Here is a 16,189-nt window from a genome sequence, read left to right as displayed (position 1 = left end):
TCCGAAAAAGGGGAATCCCTTCTAGTCTTCTCCCCAACTTCCCCAAGGAGGAACATGGGCAACGCACAAGTCTCCTTAGTCGCTCCGCACTCTTCGTCTCCCCCGCTTTCTCTCAACTGCTGTCACGAGCAGCGTCGCTTTTTAACGGCAGTTGGAAGAGCCACTAAACGAGGCGCGACACCAGGACGATGGCGCAGGGGGCGGTGGTCGCGGTGCGTGCCTTATATATACGCACACTGACGAGAGGGTCTCCTGAGGGCGCAAGCTTTCTTTCGTTAGTACTTCGACCGCCTCGCGGAAGAAGACTTCAACGCGTACGTATACGTAAAGGGAAGGGAGGAAGGGTGAGTAGCAGGCACGCAGTGGGGGTGGCTAACGGCGTCCGTCCAAATTTAGCGGGAAGTGGATCATGCCCCGGGGCAAATCAAGGCAGGGAAGGTGTTGTGTTGCCTGTGTGGAGCGCGCGGCGCGGGTCTCTCGCGCTGCCGCGACCGTCCGTGAGGTGGCGAGACTTCATTCAGTTGGGAGGCTGGCGGCTGGAAAGGAGACAGGAAGAATAGAGCTGCAGCGCCACCAGAAGTACGACACCCATGCGCTAAGCCTACCTTCACCATCGAGTAGGAGCCCCGAAGTTTCCCGCCCCACTCCGAATCTTCTTCGTTTCCCTTTCTTTTGTTGAACATCCAACGCTTCCTACGTGAGGAGCTACACTTTTCCCGGCCGATTTCCACGCTGCTAAAGACTTTCGGCGAAAATCGGCCCTCGCAGCTATTAGCTGGCGCTGTTCGCACAGCGGCGACGCCGCCCCTTCGTACTTTCCATTCAACCCGAGCACACAGCGAGCACGACGCCGCCTCGGCCCCCGAAGCCGGCCCGCTTTTCGTTCGAACCCCTTTCACGCGTCCCTCTTCTATTCCACGGTCCTCGAGTCGCAGGTGTGTGAGCGTGGCGTGAAGCAAGCTGAAGAGGACCGAGATGCCACCGGCGTGGATGATCCCCTAGAGCCTCCTCCCACCCTCTCTTCTTGTCGAGTTCGGCAAGCGCACAGCTCCGCGCGCGTGTGCACACACACGAAGGCAGGGCCAGCAACGCAGCGTGCCGCTACTCGTCGGAGTGAAGCCCACTTCTCGCAAACACACAGCGGCTTCCCCTCTTTCGAGGAACTGCGCGCAAAGTGGCCGCGGAAAAAAGACAGAAAAAGGCCCAACAAGGCTGCGCGCCGGCAGCTCCGAAGAGACGACGCGCCGCCGAGTGACGGATGAAGAGGAACGACTGCCGAAAGGGAAGGGGGGAGAACGTTCCCGACGCCTGTACGTCGCTGGCGCAGCGGCAGCCATCGAACGACAAAGGGCCGCGCCAATTCCATCGACGTCGAGGAGGGACGTTCCCTTTTACCGCTCTCTGCCGCCTGCACGGGCATTCTTCGTTCCCGGAATAGACAGCGTGTCCCGCTTCTTAAACCCCGGGCAGGGCCTCCCCGGGAAGCCCGTTTCTATTGCTCCTCTAGCGACCACAGCGAGTTGTGGCTCCTCTCGACCAGTGCCAGAAGAGGCGGTGCGCGTAAAGCATCGAACGCACGCAATGGCGGAACAAACGAGCCACGAACCCATTCGCGCCAGCGAGCGGGCAACCGTTCCAGGACTTCGCGCTCCGTGTGATTCTGCACTGGTTGTAAGCACCACGAGACCGAAGGTTGTTTTCGTCGGTCTCGTGAGGGAATGGCTCATAGCCACTACGGGTAGAGGAACGATTAATTGAGCGAGCTGCTGCGGCTATGCCTCCGAAGACCGCACTCTTCACAGCCTTGAAGCGTGTTCTGTATAAAATATTTTACAGGATAGAGAGCTTTAGCGCTAATAGCGGAGATGTACAGTCTTGGGCAAAAGTTTTCGGAGTGCGGATTCGTGGGAAAAAAATTTACTGCGACACGGTCGAGCACAGTAGGTCAATGAAATACACAGAAGTATGAGGAGACATGCATGCTCTATTAACGAGAGGAATACCATACGACTGGCTATCGAGGCAACGTAAAAAGATTTTTTTTTTTTTTCGCGAGCCCGTATCCTGCAATCTTTTGGCCATGAACGTACACTAGCCTAGACATATACCGGATTACTAGCCGTCCGCTGCGCATGCGCTGTGGACCATTCCGGCCCCGTCCCTGCCACTGCGTGTGCGCTGGAGACGCCTGTTAACCCGGCATACATATACGCTAGCACATCTCCGCCATGCTAAAACTCTCTAATGCGCTTCAATCTTTTAAAATACTACCCCTGACAATGCCGTCTACGCGGAGTATGGTACGCAAATGCGAAAGCGGACCACTGCGACGCGCGCGAGTCCGCTGATTCCGAGATGAAAGGCGCGAAACTTTTGTCTAATCCCACGAGCTTTGCACCGCGAATACGCACTCAGCCGCCCGGCACAGGAAAGTGGCGTATAAATGGTCCATTCTCCCCCGCTTTCTTTCTAATCTCGAGGTGGGTCTTATGTGAGGCGAAAGGAAAGAGGTCCAAATCCTCGCTTGCGCCATGCCTCTATACGGGCGCCCGAAGGCCGCGTGAGGCTGCGGGGCAAGCGCAGCAGAAAAACAAAAAAAAAAAAAAGAGAGAGAGAAAGAAAGCCCGACAGCCGGCAGGTCCGGAGGGTAATCAGAGCGAGGTCCGGGGAGAAAAATGAGATCCTCGGGGCCCATCCGCTGTGTCTTTCTCTCCCGTTAATGATTAACGAGCCGTGGCCCCGTAGCAGCAGAGGAGGAGGAGCAACGCCCACATAAGAAGCGGCGGCAGACGACGGATAAGGAACGCGGCGACTGCATTCATTTCTCCCGTCTCTCACTCTTGCTCTTTTTTTTTTCTTTCCGACGGCTCCCGCACTAACCTGACAGGAGCCGCACGCACGCACGCACACATACACATGCAAGGTATGTATATGCAGCACAGAATACTCGTCGCTGCCATGGGGCAGGTTTGCCGTCGCACCAAAGGCGGCATCCGAAGCACCTGACTGCTTCAGCTGCGTCATGTGTATTTACCGAGAGAGGCCGAGAAAAAAAAAAAAAGGACGAGTTAACAGTAGCCAAAAAGAACACAGGCTGATTTCAACACCAGTTGTCAAGGGGTAGAACAAAGAATGGAAATAATTTATTTCTGCAAAAGCAAAGTTTGCCTTCTATCTCGCGAATTGGGTTAATTTCGCGATATAAAATTTTGGCAATTTTAAATTTGGCAGTTCTCCCCGACAGTTTGAGGCGAGAATGGGACGGGTGGTTGGCTGAGCAAGCATGCGCGCTGCGAGTTCCGAGAGATGCGACTACAGCGGGCCAAGGATGGGCTTTGGACCGTGTACACCAACCAAACAGCGAAGCGTTGACGACGAATTGCGTTTCCGACAAATAAAGGTCACTGAATAACATTCCAGAGACTGAATTCCGGGCCTGGAAACCTTATGGATGCCGGCACAGCCTACTGAAGAATAAGATATGCGCGCCGTATCAGAACGCTTGCATTCAGTCGTAGATGGCGATATACGAGCACAAATGATTTCCCATACGTTTTCAACGCTGAAGTGCCACGCCGAACAACGAAAGCTGCTCAGGGGAGTACCTTGCGGAGTATCCACAGTACGCCGCAACACATTACTACCACCTTCAACTACTGGTCAATCAGACTGTGTAGTACGGATACTCCGCCGAGCAGCGGGCGTTTATTAAGCTAGTTTGAACGTATACAGCTGTGAGTCTGTGCCGTCTGAGCGTTCTTACGAATTCCTTTTCCGAGTGACCGCGTACACACGATAACCACAGCTATGGCCGCGCTCTCTTCTCTGATCTGCCGCCACCCTGCTTCGCAAACCTGCTCGACAGCGACGCTGGTGCGGTGTTGTGAACCCAGACCTCGACGACGTCCTAATGCGCGCAGAGCGACGCGAGAACGAGGCGCGAGAGCGCGGTTGGCGTCGCCGCCTCCTCCGTACAAGTCGGGGCACTCGAGCGACCCCGTCGCACCGCCCCCCCTTCTCGACGCCTCGGTGCGTACACTCAAAGCGCGGAGGCCGCTTGGCGCTTATCCAAGAGATAGCGCGGCCGCCGCGCACATCAAACGCCGCCGCCGACGACGGCACCAAGACGCGCGCGCCAGACGGACGGTGTCTACCCCCCCCCCCCCCCCCCTTCCCGCACACTTGCCCGGCGGCCACCGCAGTGCGACGCCTGGATTGCGCCACCAAAGGATGGGCCACGACAAGCGCTACTGCAGCGTACACCCGCCGGCAAAGCGTACTATAACAGGTGGCGTGGTCTAAACCCGCTTGTACGTGCACCTCGCTGAACGATCACCCGGCTACGTTGGCGAGCTATGCTAACTACAACTCACACCGGGTTGACTATTACTCGTCCACATACACAAGAAAAGAAGGTGCACCGCGTACAAAACTGCACTGCGTGAGCATACGTCGTGCATGTAAGCCTGTGCAGAGGCAGCGTGAAACACGTTACTGCGCGAACACGCGTCCGGGTTGCGGACCTGCACAGGCACTTTCATGCCTCAGCAAAGGATAATTTTTTTTTTTCCGCAAGGCGACAGGGTGCGCCTTCTCAGCGTGTTAGCGTAACTAAGATTGTTTTGTTAATTATTGTACTCTATAGTTTTTCGAATGATTCTTTGAAGATGTGTACTCACACTGTAATTTAGTCTGTAACCACTGCTGCCTTGTATGGGCCCCAGGAACCTTTCAAGCTGTCGTAGAACAGCTTTTTCGCCTGGGGGCCTTCAACCTCGAGTTGAAAACAAATGAATTTGATTGAATTTAACTGCAAAAGGCGCTATATGAAAGAAAAAAGAATGCGCAACAGAGTTAGACGCACACAAGAAAACGAACAGGAGAGTTGCATAACTACCTAAAACGCAGATTTTGTTTCCAAAGAACACGCACACAATCTATGTCCCCAGAGAGGTTCAGAACTGCCGGCATTCGAAAGTAACAAACTGTAACTGCCCTGGGGCTTCAGATTCAGGAAGCTGAAATTGCTGGATGTGGTTTATTCCCTTTCGACCTAACTCTACTTCCGAGAAGAGTTTCCAGCGGGCCCGTACTGAGTGCCAACGGTATACCACGTCCAACCAATTATTGACGCAGCATCTGCACAAGCCTTCTGTTCCGAGTGGACGCATGCACACAAGACGGCCGAAGTGGTGTCAAGGCTAGCCGTTTCACGAGCATGCAAAACAGCTGCGGCGGGGCCGCTCCCACGGCACGAGTCTGACGCGCCATTTTGCGTAGGCGGAGGCCGCCACACGATGCGCTTCTTTGAGGACGCCTTCAAGTGCTTGTGCGTAAGTGCGTGCTTGCACAGGTGTATAAGTCACCCGAAGAGATGCTTATAGCATCTCGTCCCGTACGAAGGATTCCCCGAAGCGGGTTTCCGATAAGTGCCAGAAGCAGTATACATTACTTCGTCACGCACGAATCAAGTTGCACAAACACAGAGGGGGAGAGGGGGCGCTTATGCCTCACTGCGTTGATGACGTTCGTGAACAGAGTGAAAAAGAAAATGCTTTAACACTCGCACTCAACGATATGTCGACGTAATAACACGTATGGCTGGCACTGGTGGTCTGAACCATTCTCCGCTACTCTCGTTCAGCCTTCTCCGGTACATAGCTTTTTCATCGGCTCCTGGAGTTACAATATACGTCACGCGAGAACGCCTCTGAGGCACAGGCGTGAAATTGGAACTAACTTGCGCTCGGGAGTGAAAAAACGAAGAAAAAAGGAGCTGGAAGTGCCGAAAACCAGCTTTTTCAAGCAGCACGATGTGTTCCCGGGCTTTGAGGAAGATAAACAACAATGAAGAAATAAAGATAAAATAAATGAATAGAAGAAATAAATAGAAAGCCTTTCGCAGGACAATGCGCGACTTCTCTTTCCTCTTTTTATTACACGAATGTGGGGCCATCTTAGAAATTCCCTAAATAGTATTGAGGGACTCTTGTAGGCGTATGTAGCCTTGTAGCCGTATGGCTGCGCTCGGGTGGATGCCATGAGTAATTACTCCCTTATTAGGGACTCTGGTAGTATTTCGACGCATTCGTAGGCAGAGCTCAAAATCTGTACATCTTCTTAATGTCTCCCGAGACGCAGTTTGCACACGCGCTGGAAACTTATGCGCAAATAAGCTCGCTTTCTTACATCTCTTCTTTATTTATTCCCCTCCCACATTTTTTTTTTTTTTTTAAGCACGAATGCAGCTTTGTCGTACAACTCGGTTTCACGTACCAGGCACACGAAGATTCCGGAAGCAAGAAGGCAAAAAAAGAAGAGAGAAGTAAAAGAGAGAGAGAGAGAGAGAGAGAAAAAGAAAGAGGAAAGCCTCCCTCCACCCGTGTTACAAACTTGGCGGGAAGAACAAAAACGGCGAAACGCCTCCGCTCCAGTTTGGCCATGTCCGATCGTACAAATAGAAGAGCCTGCCCGCGGAGACGGGTGCACCCCGTGTGTATACTACGTCATCGTAAAGAGGGAATGATGGGGCCACCGCGGAGCTGCGGAAGCTCCGGCGGATGCACTAAATGATTCAAGTAATGTGCCGGGGCGCCTTCATACACACGCGCGCCCTCTGCTCAAGACGGGAGGAAATCCGCGGCCGCTCAAAGAAAGACGCCCTCGAGCGCTGCTCCGCCTCCCTGCAGAAGCAGTCTGTTTCCCTCAAGCAGATCGGGGAAAATCAAAGGAAGACAGGAAAAGAAGCGCGGGGAAGCAGAGAGAAGAAAACTGCCGACGCTGCACCAGAGCCGCCGAATACCGCTCCCATTCAATAATTTCAAAACTTCTCTTCCAGCGGCATCCCGCGCGGCTTTAATGGACAACTCCATCCTCCCTCCCTCGCTTCCACCGACCGTTACCCGACCGTTTTACGCTCCTATTTCCGAGTTCCCGCGCGAAACTAAGCAGCAGACGCAGGCTTTTTACCCCCCCCCCCCCCCCCCTTCCCCCCACCACCACCACCACCGCTGAGGTGCACACACGCCACACGAGGAGACCAATCTCGCCAGCGGGGGCGATCGAAAACCTAAGGACGATGCGGCCGCGGCGGAAAGACATGCAGACCGAAGAAGCGCTACCGCAGCGACGACGAACACGACGATGAGATTTGGGCTCAGAAGAGGAAGAGAAAACATCGCCCCCCGTGCGCGCACATCCCGAGGGAAATCCAATTCCGTCTATGGCCGTTCTCGACCGTCGTCTATATATCTATATCTTGTTGGGTACAAGCACGTATATACGGGCGAGCCCGAAACACAGACGTGAGGCGGACGACCAAAAGCAGTATGGAGCGCGAGGAAACCAGCTAAAAGCAGAAAGAGTCCAAGGAAGAAGCGCTAGCGGGCCTTGCGCCGGCTAAAGAAGGAGACGCAAGGGAGAGACGAAGCCGTAGCCGCGAGCCGTAGAAGGAACCGAGTAGAGAGCTAAGCACACAAACATCCTGGGCCCACACAGGGTCCTGAACGCGATCGTGCGGGGCGGCTACCGCTGCTTCTGTGGTCAGGAAAAAAAAAAATGAAGACATGGGGCGCGGGGGGGACTGCGCTCGTAAAACTCACTAACGTCATCGTATAAACCTTCCGCTCCTCACCCACGAAGCCACGGGTTCCTTGCACGGACCGTAAGTTCAAACAATAAATCATGGAAAAAACAAAAGAAAAACGCAGCACGCCATGACAAGCACAGGGAGTGAGCGAGGTAGATTAGACGAAGTAAGCTACCAAGCCCCTGTACAAGCAAATAAAGCAAACACGCATGACACGTACACACGCACTAGAGCGAATGGGAGTGGAAGCGAAGGAGAATACCGTCTACGGCCCCATATACGCAGCGGTCGTGTCCCTGACAAGACGTTAGAAACAGCTTCGACAGGCAAACGGTGGGCATGGATGGCATATACCCCTGGCACACTTGCACGTCTCCTCGTAGCAGGCTGCGAACACCAACTCAAAGCGGCCTCTTCCTCTTCAAAACCGCAAAGATACGTTCGCCGCAGTTTCTTGTCTTTCTGCGCTCGTTTCCAATCGCGTACGCTGAAGAAAAACCGAAAAGTACCACAAGCAATCTCGGGCAGCTTACACGATTGTCCTTCGCCTGTAACCGACGCATATACACTACGCAGCGCATGCAGTATGCGATGTTTCTTTTTCCACCTCGACAGCCCTGCCTCCCTCCCCCCCCCCCCCCCCCCCCTTCCAGGCCTTCAATTTTCCTCTTTTTCATCCTTTTAACGGCGTCGTGACAGTAACGGCAGCACCTTTCGTTTACGCCGAAGAAAGAAACGACGAGAAAGAAAGGAAGCACTAGTGCCAGCGCGCGAGCGAGCACCCAATCGATTTCAATTTCGCCTGAGACAAAAAAGGGCGTCGCGCAAAGGGCCGGGCTCGAGAGAACGTGCTTGTAGTACGTTCCGTATACGTGGCGCGGGTCGAAGCAATACAGCGCACACTTTAGCCGAGGCGAACAACTTCCGTTGCGATGGGCCGGACGAGAGAGAAAGAGTGTTGGGGAGATAGGGTAGCAGCGCTGCCACGGACAGGCGACAAATTTCCTGCGCCCCTCCCCTTTTTCCCAATCTATATACGGGCCAATCGTTTGACCCTCTATCGCCTTACAAGATCCCTCATGCGAAAGGCTCCTTTTTTGATGTGTGTGTGTGTGTGTGTGTGTGTGTGTGTGTGTGTGTGTGTGTGTGTGTGTGTGTGTGTGTGTGTGTGTGTGTGTGTGTGTGTGAGAGAGAGAGAGAGAGAGAGAGAGAGAGAGAGAGAGAGAGAGAGACGCCATTCCTTCCGTCTTCTCTACTCACTTCCGGCCGAAGCACGCTCTAGTACAGGTCCAGCTGGGAGTAAGTACAGACAGCTCGTTCTTCGACGCACAAGCCAAACTTTTCACGCGCACGCGCGTACACGGGCTAATAATACCTCTCGAGACTTTCCTTGTGTGCTCCACCCGAGCGCCCCTCTCAGTACACACACACACCGAAAGGGAGAGTGAGATGCAGAGTCTACACGGCTACACTACTGCAGCGGCGTGATGATTAATGTGTCTCCCCGGTATTGTACAAAATTGCCTTCGTTGGTTCCGCTCAACCGTTCTTCTTTGGGTGCAACCCCCCCTTACCCCAGCATAGCCTCGCCAGAGCATAGAGCGGACGACGATGCCAACGGCGATGCCGCTGCGCCGGTGATCGCGCACGGAAAACACAAAAGAAAAGAAAGCGGCGCAAGACCAGAGCAGACGCACAAGCCCCCGCCGAAAGATTAACTGCTGCAGTGCAGTGTACATAGACAGCCCTGAGGATCCAATTTCGTCGAGCTAGGAGGTGTGACAGTCTACCAACGCGGAGCGGAAATATCGTAGTTCATGTTCGGAGCTCATACGCTAGGCGCGAAATTCGCTCTCGAAAGCGGCAGCTAGATGAGGCTCTTTTTTATGGCACCCCTCGTCTCCACATCGAGAAAGTGTCAACAGTCCCGCGATGGTCATGAACGTTGCATTTCTCCTACCAACAGAGGCGCAGGGTGACGGCGACCCACAGTCCTTTTCCGAAGTTCCTAAGTCACCGGGTTCGCTTCAGGGTCGGCGCTGCAGATATTTTCAGAGCGAGTGCAACTATCGCCTCCCGGCGTAGGGAACAAAGCCTGGGACATGAGAATGCCCCCCCCCCCCTATCAAGCTTTATAGCCTAGCAGCAAATTTGCAGTGACCTTGGAATCTACCACACAGACGGTGCACACTTAGGCTACTACTTCTCGCCGCTCTCGAACGGCAACTATCTCGGAGTTCATTTCCTCTTCGCGCCCTGCAGGTCGGTACAAAACTCAAGTAAGCGAGCCTTATCCCAATCATGGACTGCGCGCCGAATCAACGGCTGCACTACAAGGCGAGATCACCGCGTCTGATCTCCCGCAAGCCCACAGCGCTGATTCCTCGCGTGCTGCTCACTGTCTTTCCACCTCCTCCGCGAGCGATAAGAGCAACAGCCTCTCCACAACACCTCGTGTCCGCACCGGGCCGGACCTCATCACACGCTTGGCGAAAGATTCCTCCCCAGTAGACGCCCTTCCGGCTTCTCACGCAAGGCCCCGTACTTCGCTGCGCACACTCTAATTCCTGAACACGGTTCCGGCCCGCCATATCCTCCCCTCCTTCCGACGTCTTGAACGGGAATCGATGCCTAATTTGCCGGTGGACAGGCAGCCGCCGAAACGGAAACGTATTATTGCTCTCCTGCGCCAATACCCTCCTCCCCTCTTTTTTTAACACCGGTGAACTCAAGCTGGCGCAAAGCTGCCGCTGTCCCGCCGGGGAAGCAGAAAAAAGCGGCGGCTCCTCGCGCCGCCGGCTGATCGCAAACACTGGAAGCGCTCGGGAAAAGCGAGGAGATAATTGGATGGAGATGTAATAGAAAAATCTCTCCTTTTCCTTACGCGCCGCTGCGAGGTAATAAATGCTCCTTTCGAGCTCGCTGCTTCTTCCTTTCTCTTCCTCCCCCCCCCCCCTCTCCTCTCTCTCTCATCCGCTTTCTTTCTAATACAGCAGCGAATGCGGGCGATGTCGCTTTTTTTTTTCTACGCACTCGTCGCTGTACCTCGCCTCCCTGCCTCCCGCTCACTCAAGCGATTGCTTCGAAACTTTTTGTTTATTTAAAGTCTACGGTCATGATTGCCTTGGCCTCTCCTCCGTCTCTTCGCTTCTTTTCCTTATTGTTTCTCTCTTCTAGAGCGCCTTTTGTGCACGGCTACACGCGCACTCCGGGGCTACGACGGAGAGCGCGTACGCACGCCCGGTTTGCCTCCAATTGCAAAGTTTTCCGCCAGTGCGCGCACGTGAGTGCTCCAAGGAATGGGAAGAATTTCGGTGACTGTTTGGCTGGTGTACCCGCCGTTGCTGGCGTTGTTTCACGTTTGGAATCGTCTGCCCCTGTAGTTCGCCATTGTGTGAACAGGAACGCCAGCGCCTGCCCGCTCAGTCCCGCGATGCACGATTTCGCCTGTGCCTGACCCTCGCCTCGCATTGCTTGTTTCGTTGGTCTTCGTTCTGACTATTTTCATTTTTTCCCCCTCCGTTTTCTGCACTGGCGAAATTTCGCACCGAAAGCAGCGAACTTTAACGCAAAACCCGAAAAGCAGTGCGAACCAAGAAACGGTGTCCTTGTAACAAAGTGCATTCTGCCGGCCCTCCCCAATTTTTCTTTCTTTCTTTCTTTCTTTCTTTCTTTCTTTCTTTCTTTCTTTCTTTCTTTCTTTCTTTCTTTCTTTCTTTCTTTCTTTCTTTCTCTTCCTCTCGCTGTACACTTTCGCTCATTTTCGTCTTTTCCATTCTTTTTCCCTTGTCCTCTACATCGCGGCATGGTTGAAAATTCGTACCAGCAAAACACGGCGACGAAAATGCATCTTCTTGTAGCGTTCGGAAGAAGCCGGACTTACCTAATGCGATAAAGAAAAAAGCTCAAAACCTCGCAGTTTACGGACACCAATTGCAAAGGCTGACTTTTACGATAGCTATTAACATCAGGCTGTCGCTTTTCCCGGACGTCGCGACAACTTTCACGACAGCTTCGATATGCGTAGAGGGCACGCCTGCTACCCCTACACCAGGGATTAATCGCTCGCTCAGAGGACGTCCGAACCCCGAGCCAGCTGTCACTGGTCATTTCGATTACAACCACCGACACCATTACTAGTACCCCGACGAGAGGTCGTCGTTAACAGCGCGACAGCGATACTACAGCCGAACAGGGGATCTATCAGGGGTACACAGGGAGGGGCGGCTTTCCCGCAAAGCGGCCAACGACGACGCATTTCCTGGGAGCGCTAAAACCCGCCAGTGACGCCTGATTTCGAAAACGCTATGCCATTAGCGTAATAGGCCGCATTCCAGCAGGCATAAAAAAAGCGCACGCAGTTAGCAAGCCCGGCGCGCATCCTCCACACTGGGCCCGAAAAAGAGTCGCTAAAGCAAACAAGGCAATCGGCGCAAATGCTCCCCCCGTCGTGTTCCGGAAGCGCGGAGGCAGACTTGAGCCATGTCTCAGCGTCCCCGTACTATCCTTTCCTGGGACGCTGGGCCAATTTAGCTCCCGACGCACGTAGTGCGCTCCGCGGCCGCAATGTGTCGTGCGCGCCGGATAAGGCCGCACGCAAAGTGACCGGCTCGGCGACCAGCGCCAATGGCCTTCACGGTCGCTGCACTTCTCTTGTTTAATTAAAATGCCTCGGCGAGGGACCCAAGCCCCGGCGTGCGTCGAATTCGCTCTAAGTTCGCTAGAATTAAAGAGTACGGGGCAGGCAGCTAAAAGTGATTATTAAAGCTTGAGGTCTCAATCGCCGCATTTGCGTCACGTCCTGCTCGACTTCAGGTACAGCGGATACGTCCTTTAGTGATCAGGGGAGCATTTATGGGCAACTCGTGCAGGGCCGGTCGGGAAGGAGGCGGCGGACCTGTTTGCACAACACATTACTCGAACTCTACAAAAAGACTGGAGTTTTCCCGATGAAAGTCACTGGTTTGGACACAATGAGGCGACCCTCTCCGTATTTAAATTCGTCTCTGTTCGATGCGAGTGGACACAACTGGTACTATACATAGCAAAACAAAACACTATTACCAAGGCATGAGGCATCTTGAATAGGCGTTATTATGGGTGTGCACATTTTGGTCATCTAAGGCTAAAGGCACGACTCGCGCATTAGAGGAAAGGCGACCGCGGAAAAGAAGATTCAAACCCAAAGAATTTCTCTCATATTTGGGTCAAAGGTTAACGTGTTACCCGTCCGACCTGCACGTGATGGAGCAGCAGATCCTCTTCGGAGAATACAGCATCATAAAATGAGGTAACACGCACACGGAGATGATTACATTAGTCATGTTACAACACGACAGGCCTTACTTTCAACCGCGAACTGCTGCACAAAATAAAAAAGGAATTGGAAGGAACTGGTAGCGTCCATTTAGAAGCTTCCAAACAGCTTGTTTCAGCGTTGCAAAAAGTCGACGTTACAAAATCAATTAATACAAAGCCCAATGAACGAGATATACGGTTACAAAAGAGCTAGATATGCCCGCTCAAGGTCATACAACGCCCACACACGCACACACACACACAAAAAATCTAAACGAAGAAGTGTTCGTCAAATTAAACCAACCAAACTAATGTAATGGAATACACCAATTCAACGGACACTGTACTGTCGCAGAAATCTAATGCGATGCTTACAAGGGAGCTGCATAAAAGAGCGAGTCGAAAGCGAACGAAACACAAAGGCGCGGTGATTTAACTGCGCTGACATTCAAGCCTCCCACAAAAATGTACAAACAGGAGAACAGTAGTATTCCGCCTTCCACACTCCACCTTTCCGGAACATCGAATTCAGTAACCCTGTCCGGCGTGGGGTAATTGGAGGTCAGTGGGTGAGGCCTTTGTCGTGCACTGACGTAACTGGGCTGACGATGATGATAACAACCGAATCTGACGTTTCTTTCACTTACGCACTGACGCCGTGCCTCACCGTTCTTACAGCCGGGAGGGCATTGAAACTTAGTACAAGTGCAATTATCATCGCTAGCAGGCTTCATCTTAGTTTCGACTTTCATTGACAAGAATTGCGCAACAGGTTTCGCTGGCCTCTTTCAAAAGCGTTTCCTCTCGAGCAGTGTCTACGACGCTTGGCGAAAGCCGCACGCGCGTCAGGCGTGTTGGGATCAAGCACGCATGCTGTTGGTCGAACAAGGCGGACAACCAGGATCGGAGAAGTCACAAAGGGACCACAACACAGTGGCTGAACGGCAGGACCACCGATTGCCTCCCAGAGCGCTCTCCAAGCATCGATTCGTGCGAGGCTACGTGCAAGCGTGCACTCAGTGGCAACGCAAGAAGCAAACGCACCGTGCACGCTATTGAGTGATTAGCGAAAGCTCGAGCAGGGGAATTCGTTTGCAATAAATTTTTATTTAATTTCTCTTTATTCTCGGAAATACTATATCCGACTGTTGGCTTTGCAACCGTTGACGTGTCGTCCTGTTCGATGAAGTGATCACACGGGTTCGTCGACACTGTGTGTTGGTATTTTCATTACAGGACATAAAGAGCTGCGATTTGATCGCCTTTGCAAGATCGTCAAGTTTCTGCACGCAGTATACCAGTTCCTAACATCATGAAGCATTTGGGCAGGAAAGAGCCGCCGACTTCTGCCGTCAAAACAGGGGCTCGACGATATCTACGTGAAGCTTTCGCCTCAGCGTGACCACGAGAACTGCAGCTACACCGTCTGCAGTTCGCTGCCATTGTAGTTTATTTTGATGCATAATATTTCTGACATCCCATGGGAATAGCACCAGTACATGGTATGAGCGGTGTCTAGTTGATAAAGACAATGAACCTTTGGAAACTAGCAGACTGCCGGCGCCGTTTTTACCCAGATGACGTATTACACTATGAACAGCGCATCGAACAAAACTAATTGTGAGGCGCTTCTGACACAAAGGAGAATAACAAAAACCGCGCCTCGGGCGGGCATAGCGGCCGCAGGCGTCTTGCTTGACAGCGGCGCACGAACGGCCCGCCGGAGGAAAAGGAGGACAAGCCAACGGTCATGCGCTTTAGCTCACCTGAGATGGCCCGCGAAGGGACGTCGTTTTCGAATCCTTTCCCCTGGAAGGCGTACTTGACTCCAGAACAGCCAGGCTCACTGCTCTGCGCTTCGGCGAGCCACGGGTTCGCGACCAGAGCGGTGGCAACGACGAGGAGGAGGCAGCCGGGGTACGCGTTCGTCTTCCCCATAGCTGGGCGCGGGTCGGCGTCTTACAAGCGGTGCGCGAGGGGCCAGCAGAGAGAGCGCGCGTGTCCGACACAAGTAGCGCGCGGCCGAGACAGTCGGAGATGTTGAGGAGAACCGCTACCTAGTCCTGGCGTATCCCATAGCAGGCTCCCGTTGGCGCTGTGAACTCGGAGCGGTCGCTTCGCTTTTCGGCAGCGATCGCCACCGGGCACCCTCGTGAATAACAATCAGGGCCTTTGAACGGAGCACCACATCCAACACGGCACGAACCCGCACGAACAAATGCGGACGGGAGAGGAGCGCGCTTCCCTCCTCAGCTCAACAATGCCCAGCGTTGCCCGACCCGGCATTCAAGCGAGTTCCACGCGCGAGTCTCCGCGGCAGGAGATGTGGCGCTGCCGTCGGTGCGTTTCGAGCTCTTCTTTGGGGTGTGGTGCGATGGGCTTTCCGCCTAAGTTGAGATGTGCCTCATAATATCACCTGACTTTAAGCGGATATTTAAATCTCCTTAAATCGAAGGGTGTCGAATACATGCACATGTTTCCAGCACGTTCACAAATACAACTTCCATTCTTCATCTCCAGATGGCAGCACAATTGAAAAGCCGGCACTGCAGAGAAGCTTCGAATTGCTTTTAACAGAGTTCAGTGATCCTGAGTCCTATTTGACAGATCTGTACTGTTTTGTTGTGAATTGCATTTCACAGTGGTTGTCTACTAAGTCCAGGGCACTGTGTCATAGCGCTGGTTGCAGATAACAAGAAAGTAGCGCGTGAAAGGAAAGGCTGATGCAGCGCCATCTACTCTGCTTCTCTCAAAGTTGTATTTTGGCGGGTCGTATTGGACAATTTGAAGTCGCAAAGCAACCGCGTAGCAAGAAGCTTTGTATGCCACATATAATTTTCAAACAGAAACCTAAGCAATCAACTTAAGAATTCTAAGTAAATAAGACGCAATTATTATGACAGAGGTATACATGCTACCTATCAAGCTGACATTTAGTGTACATACACATCTATCATTTTTTTTTGTGTGCACTAGTTCTCACAAGCTTGTTTGCTGAATTAGCTCCATGCAAAACACGCCTGTGGGCTGAGCACTGTCAGTGCAAGTTAAAAAATCCACTAGCGGTTGAAACTATTTCGGAGACTTTGCCTACAGCCCTTTTTTCGTCCACTCTACCTTCAGCCCCATCTTCGTCGCTCCTCTCAAGGTATGGATCGCGTGTACACCCTGAGTGAGACAGTTACGGCTTCTTTTCTTTCCTCCTCACAACCCAGTATTATTATTACTATTGCTGGTACTATTCTACTCTTATTTGTAGAAAAATCATGGCATGCATGAGGTGAGGTCAGTCACACACGCCCA

At 53.0% G+C, this 16,189-nt stretch overlaps 1 protein-coding gene across 1 annotated transcript in view; it reads right to left on the bottom strand.

Moving 5' to 3' along the window:
• LOC149343709 (glypican-6-like) overlaps positions 1-15,154 on the bottom strand; it is a 148,693-nt gene extending 133,539 nt beyond the window's left edge. The window contains exon 1 of the mRNA XM_089546031.1: positions 14,653-15,154. Coding sequence (XP_089402157.1) covers positions 14,653-14,824 — 172 coding nt within the window. The 5' untranslated portion in view covers positions 14,825-15,154. The remainder of the gene's footprint in view (positions 1-14,652) is intronic.
• Between the last annotated feature and the right edge of the window lie 1,035 nt (positions 15,155-16,189).

This window comes from Amblyomma mixtum, chromosome 5 (assembly GCF_055824585.1).
Source record: "Amblyomma mixtum isolate Tamu chromosome 5, ASM5582458v1, whole genome shotgun sequence".
NCBI lineage: Eukaryota > Metazoa > Arthropoda > Arachnida > Ixodida > Ixodidae > Amblyomma > Amblyomma mixtum.
The sequence above is the reverse complement of the archived record's forward strand: the minus strand, read 5'-3'. Positions and strand labels throughout refer to the sequence as shown.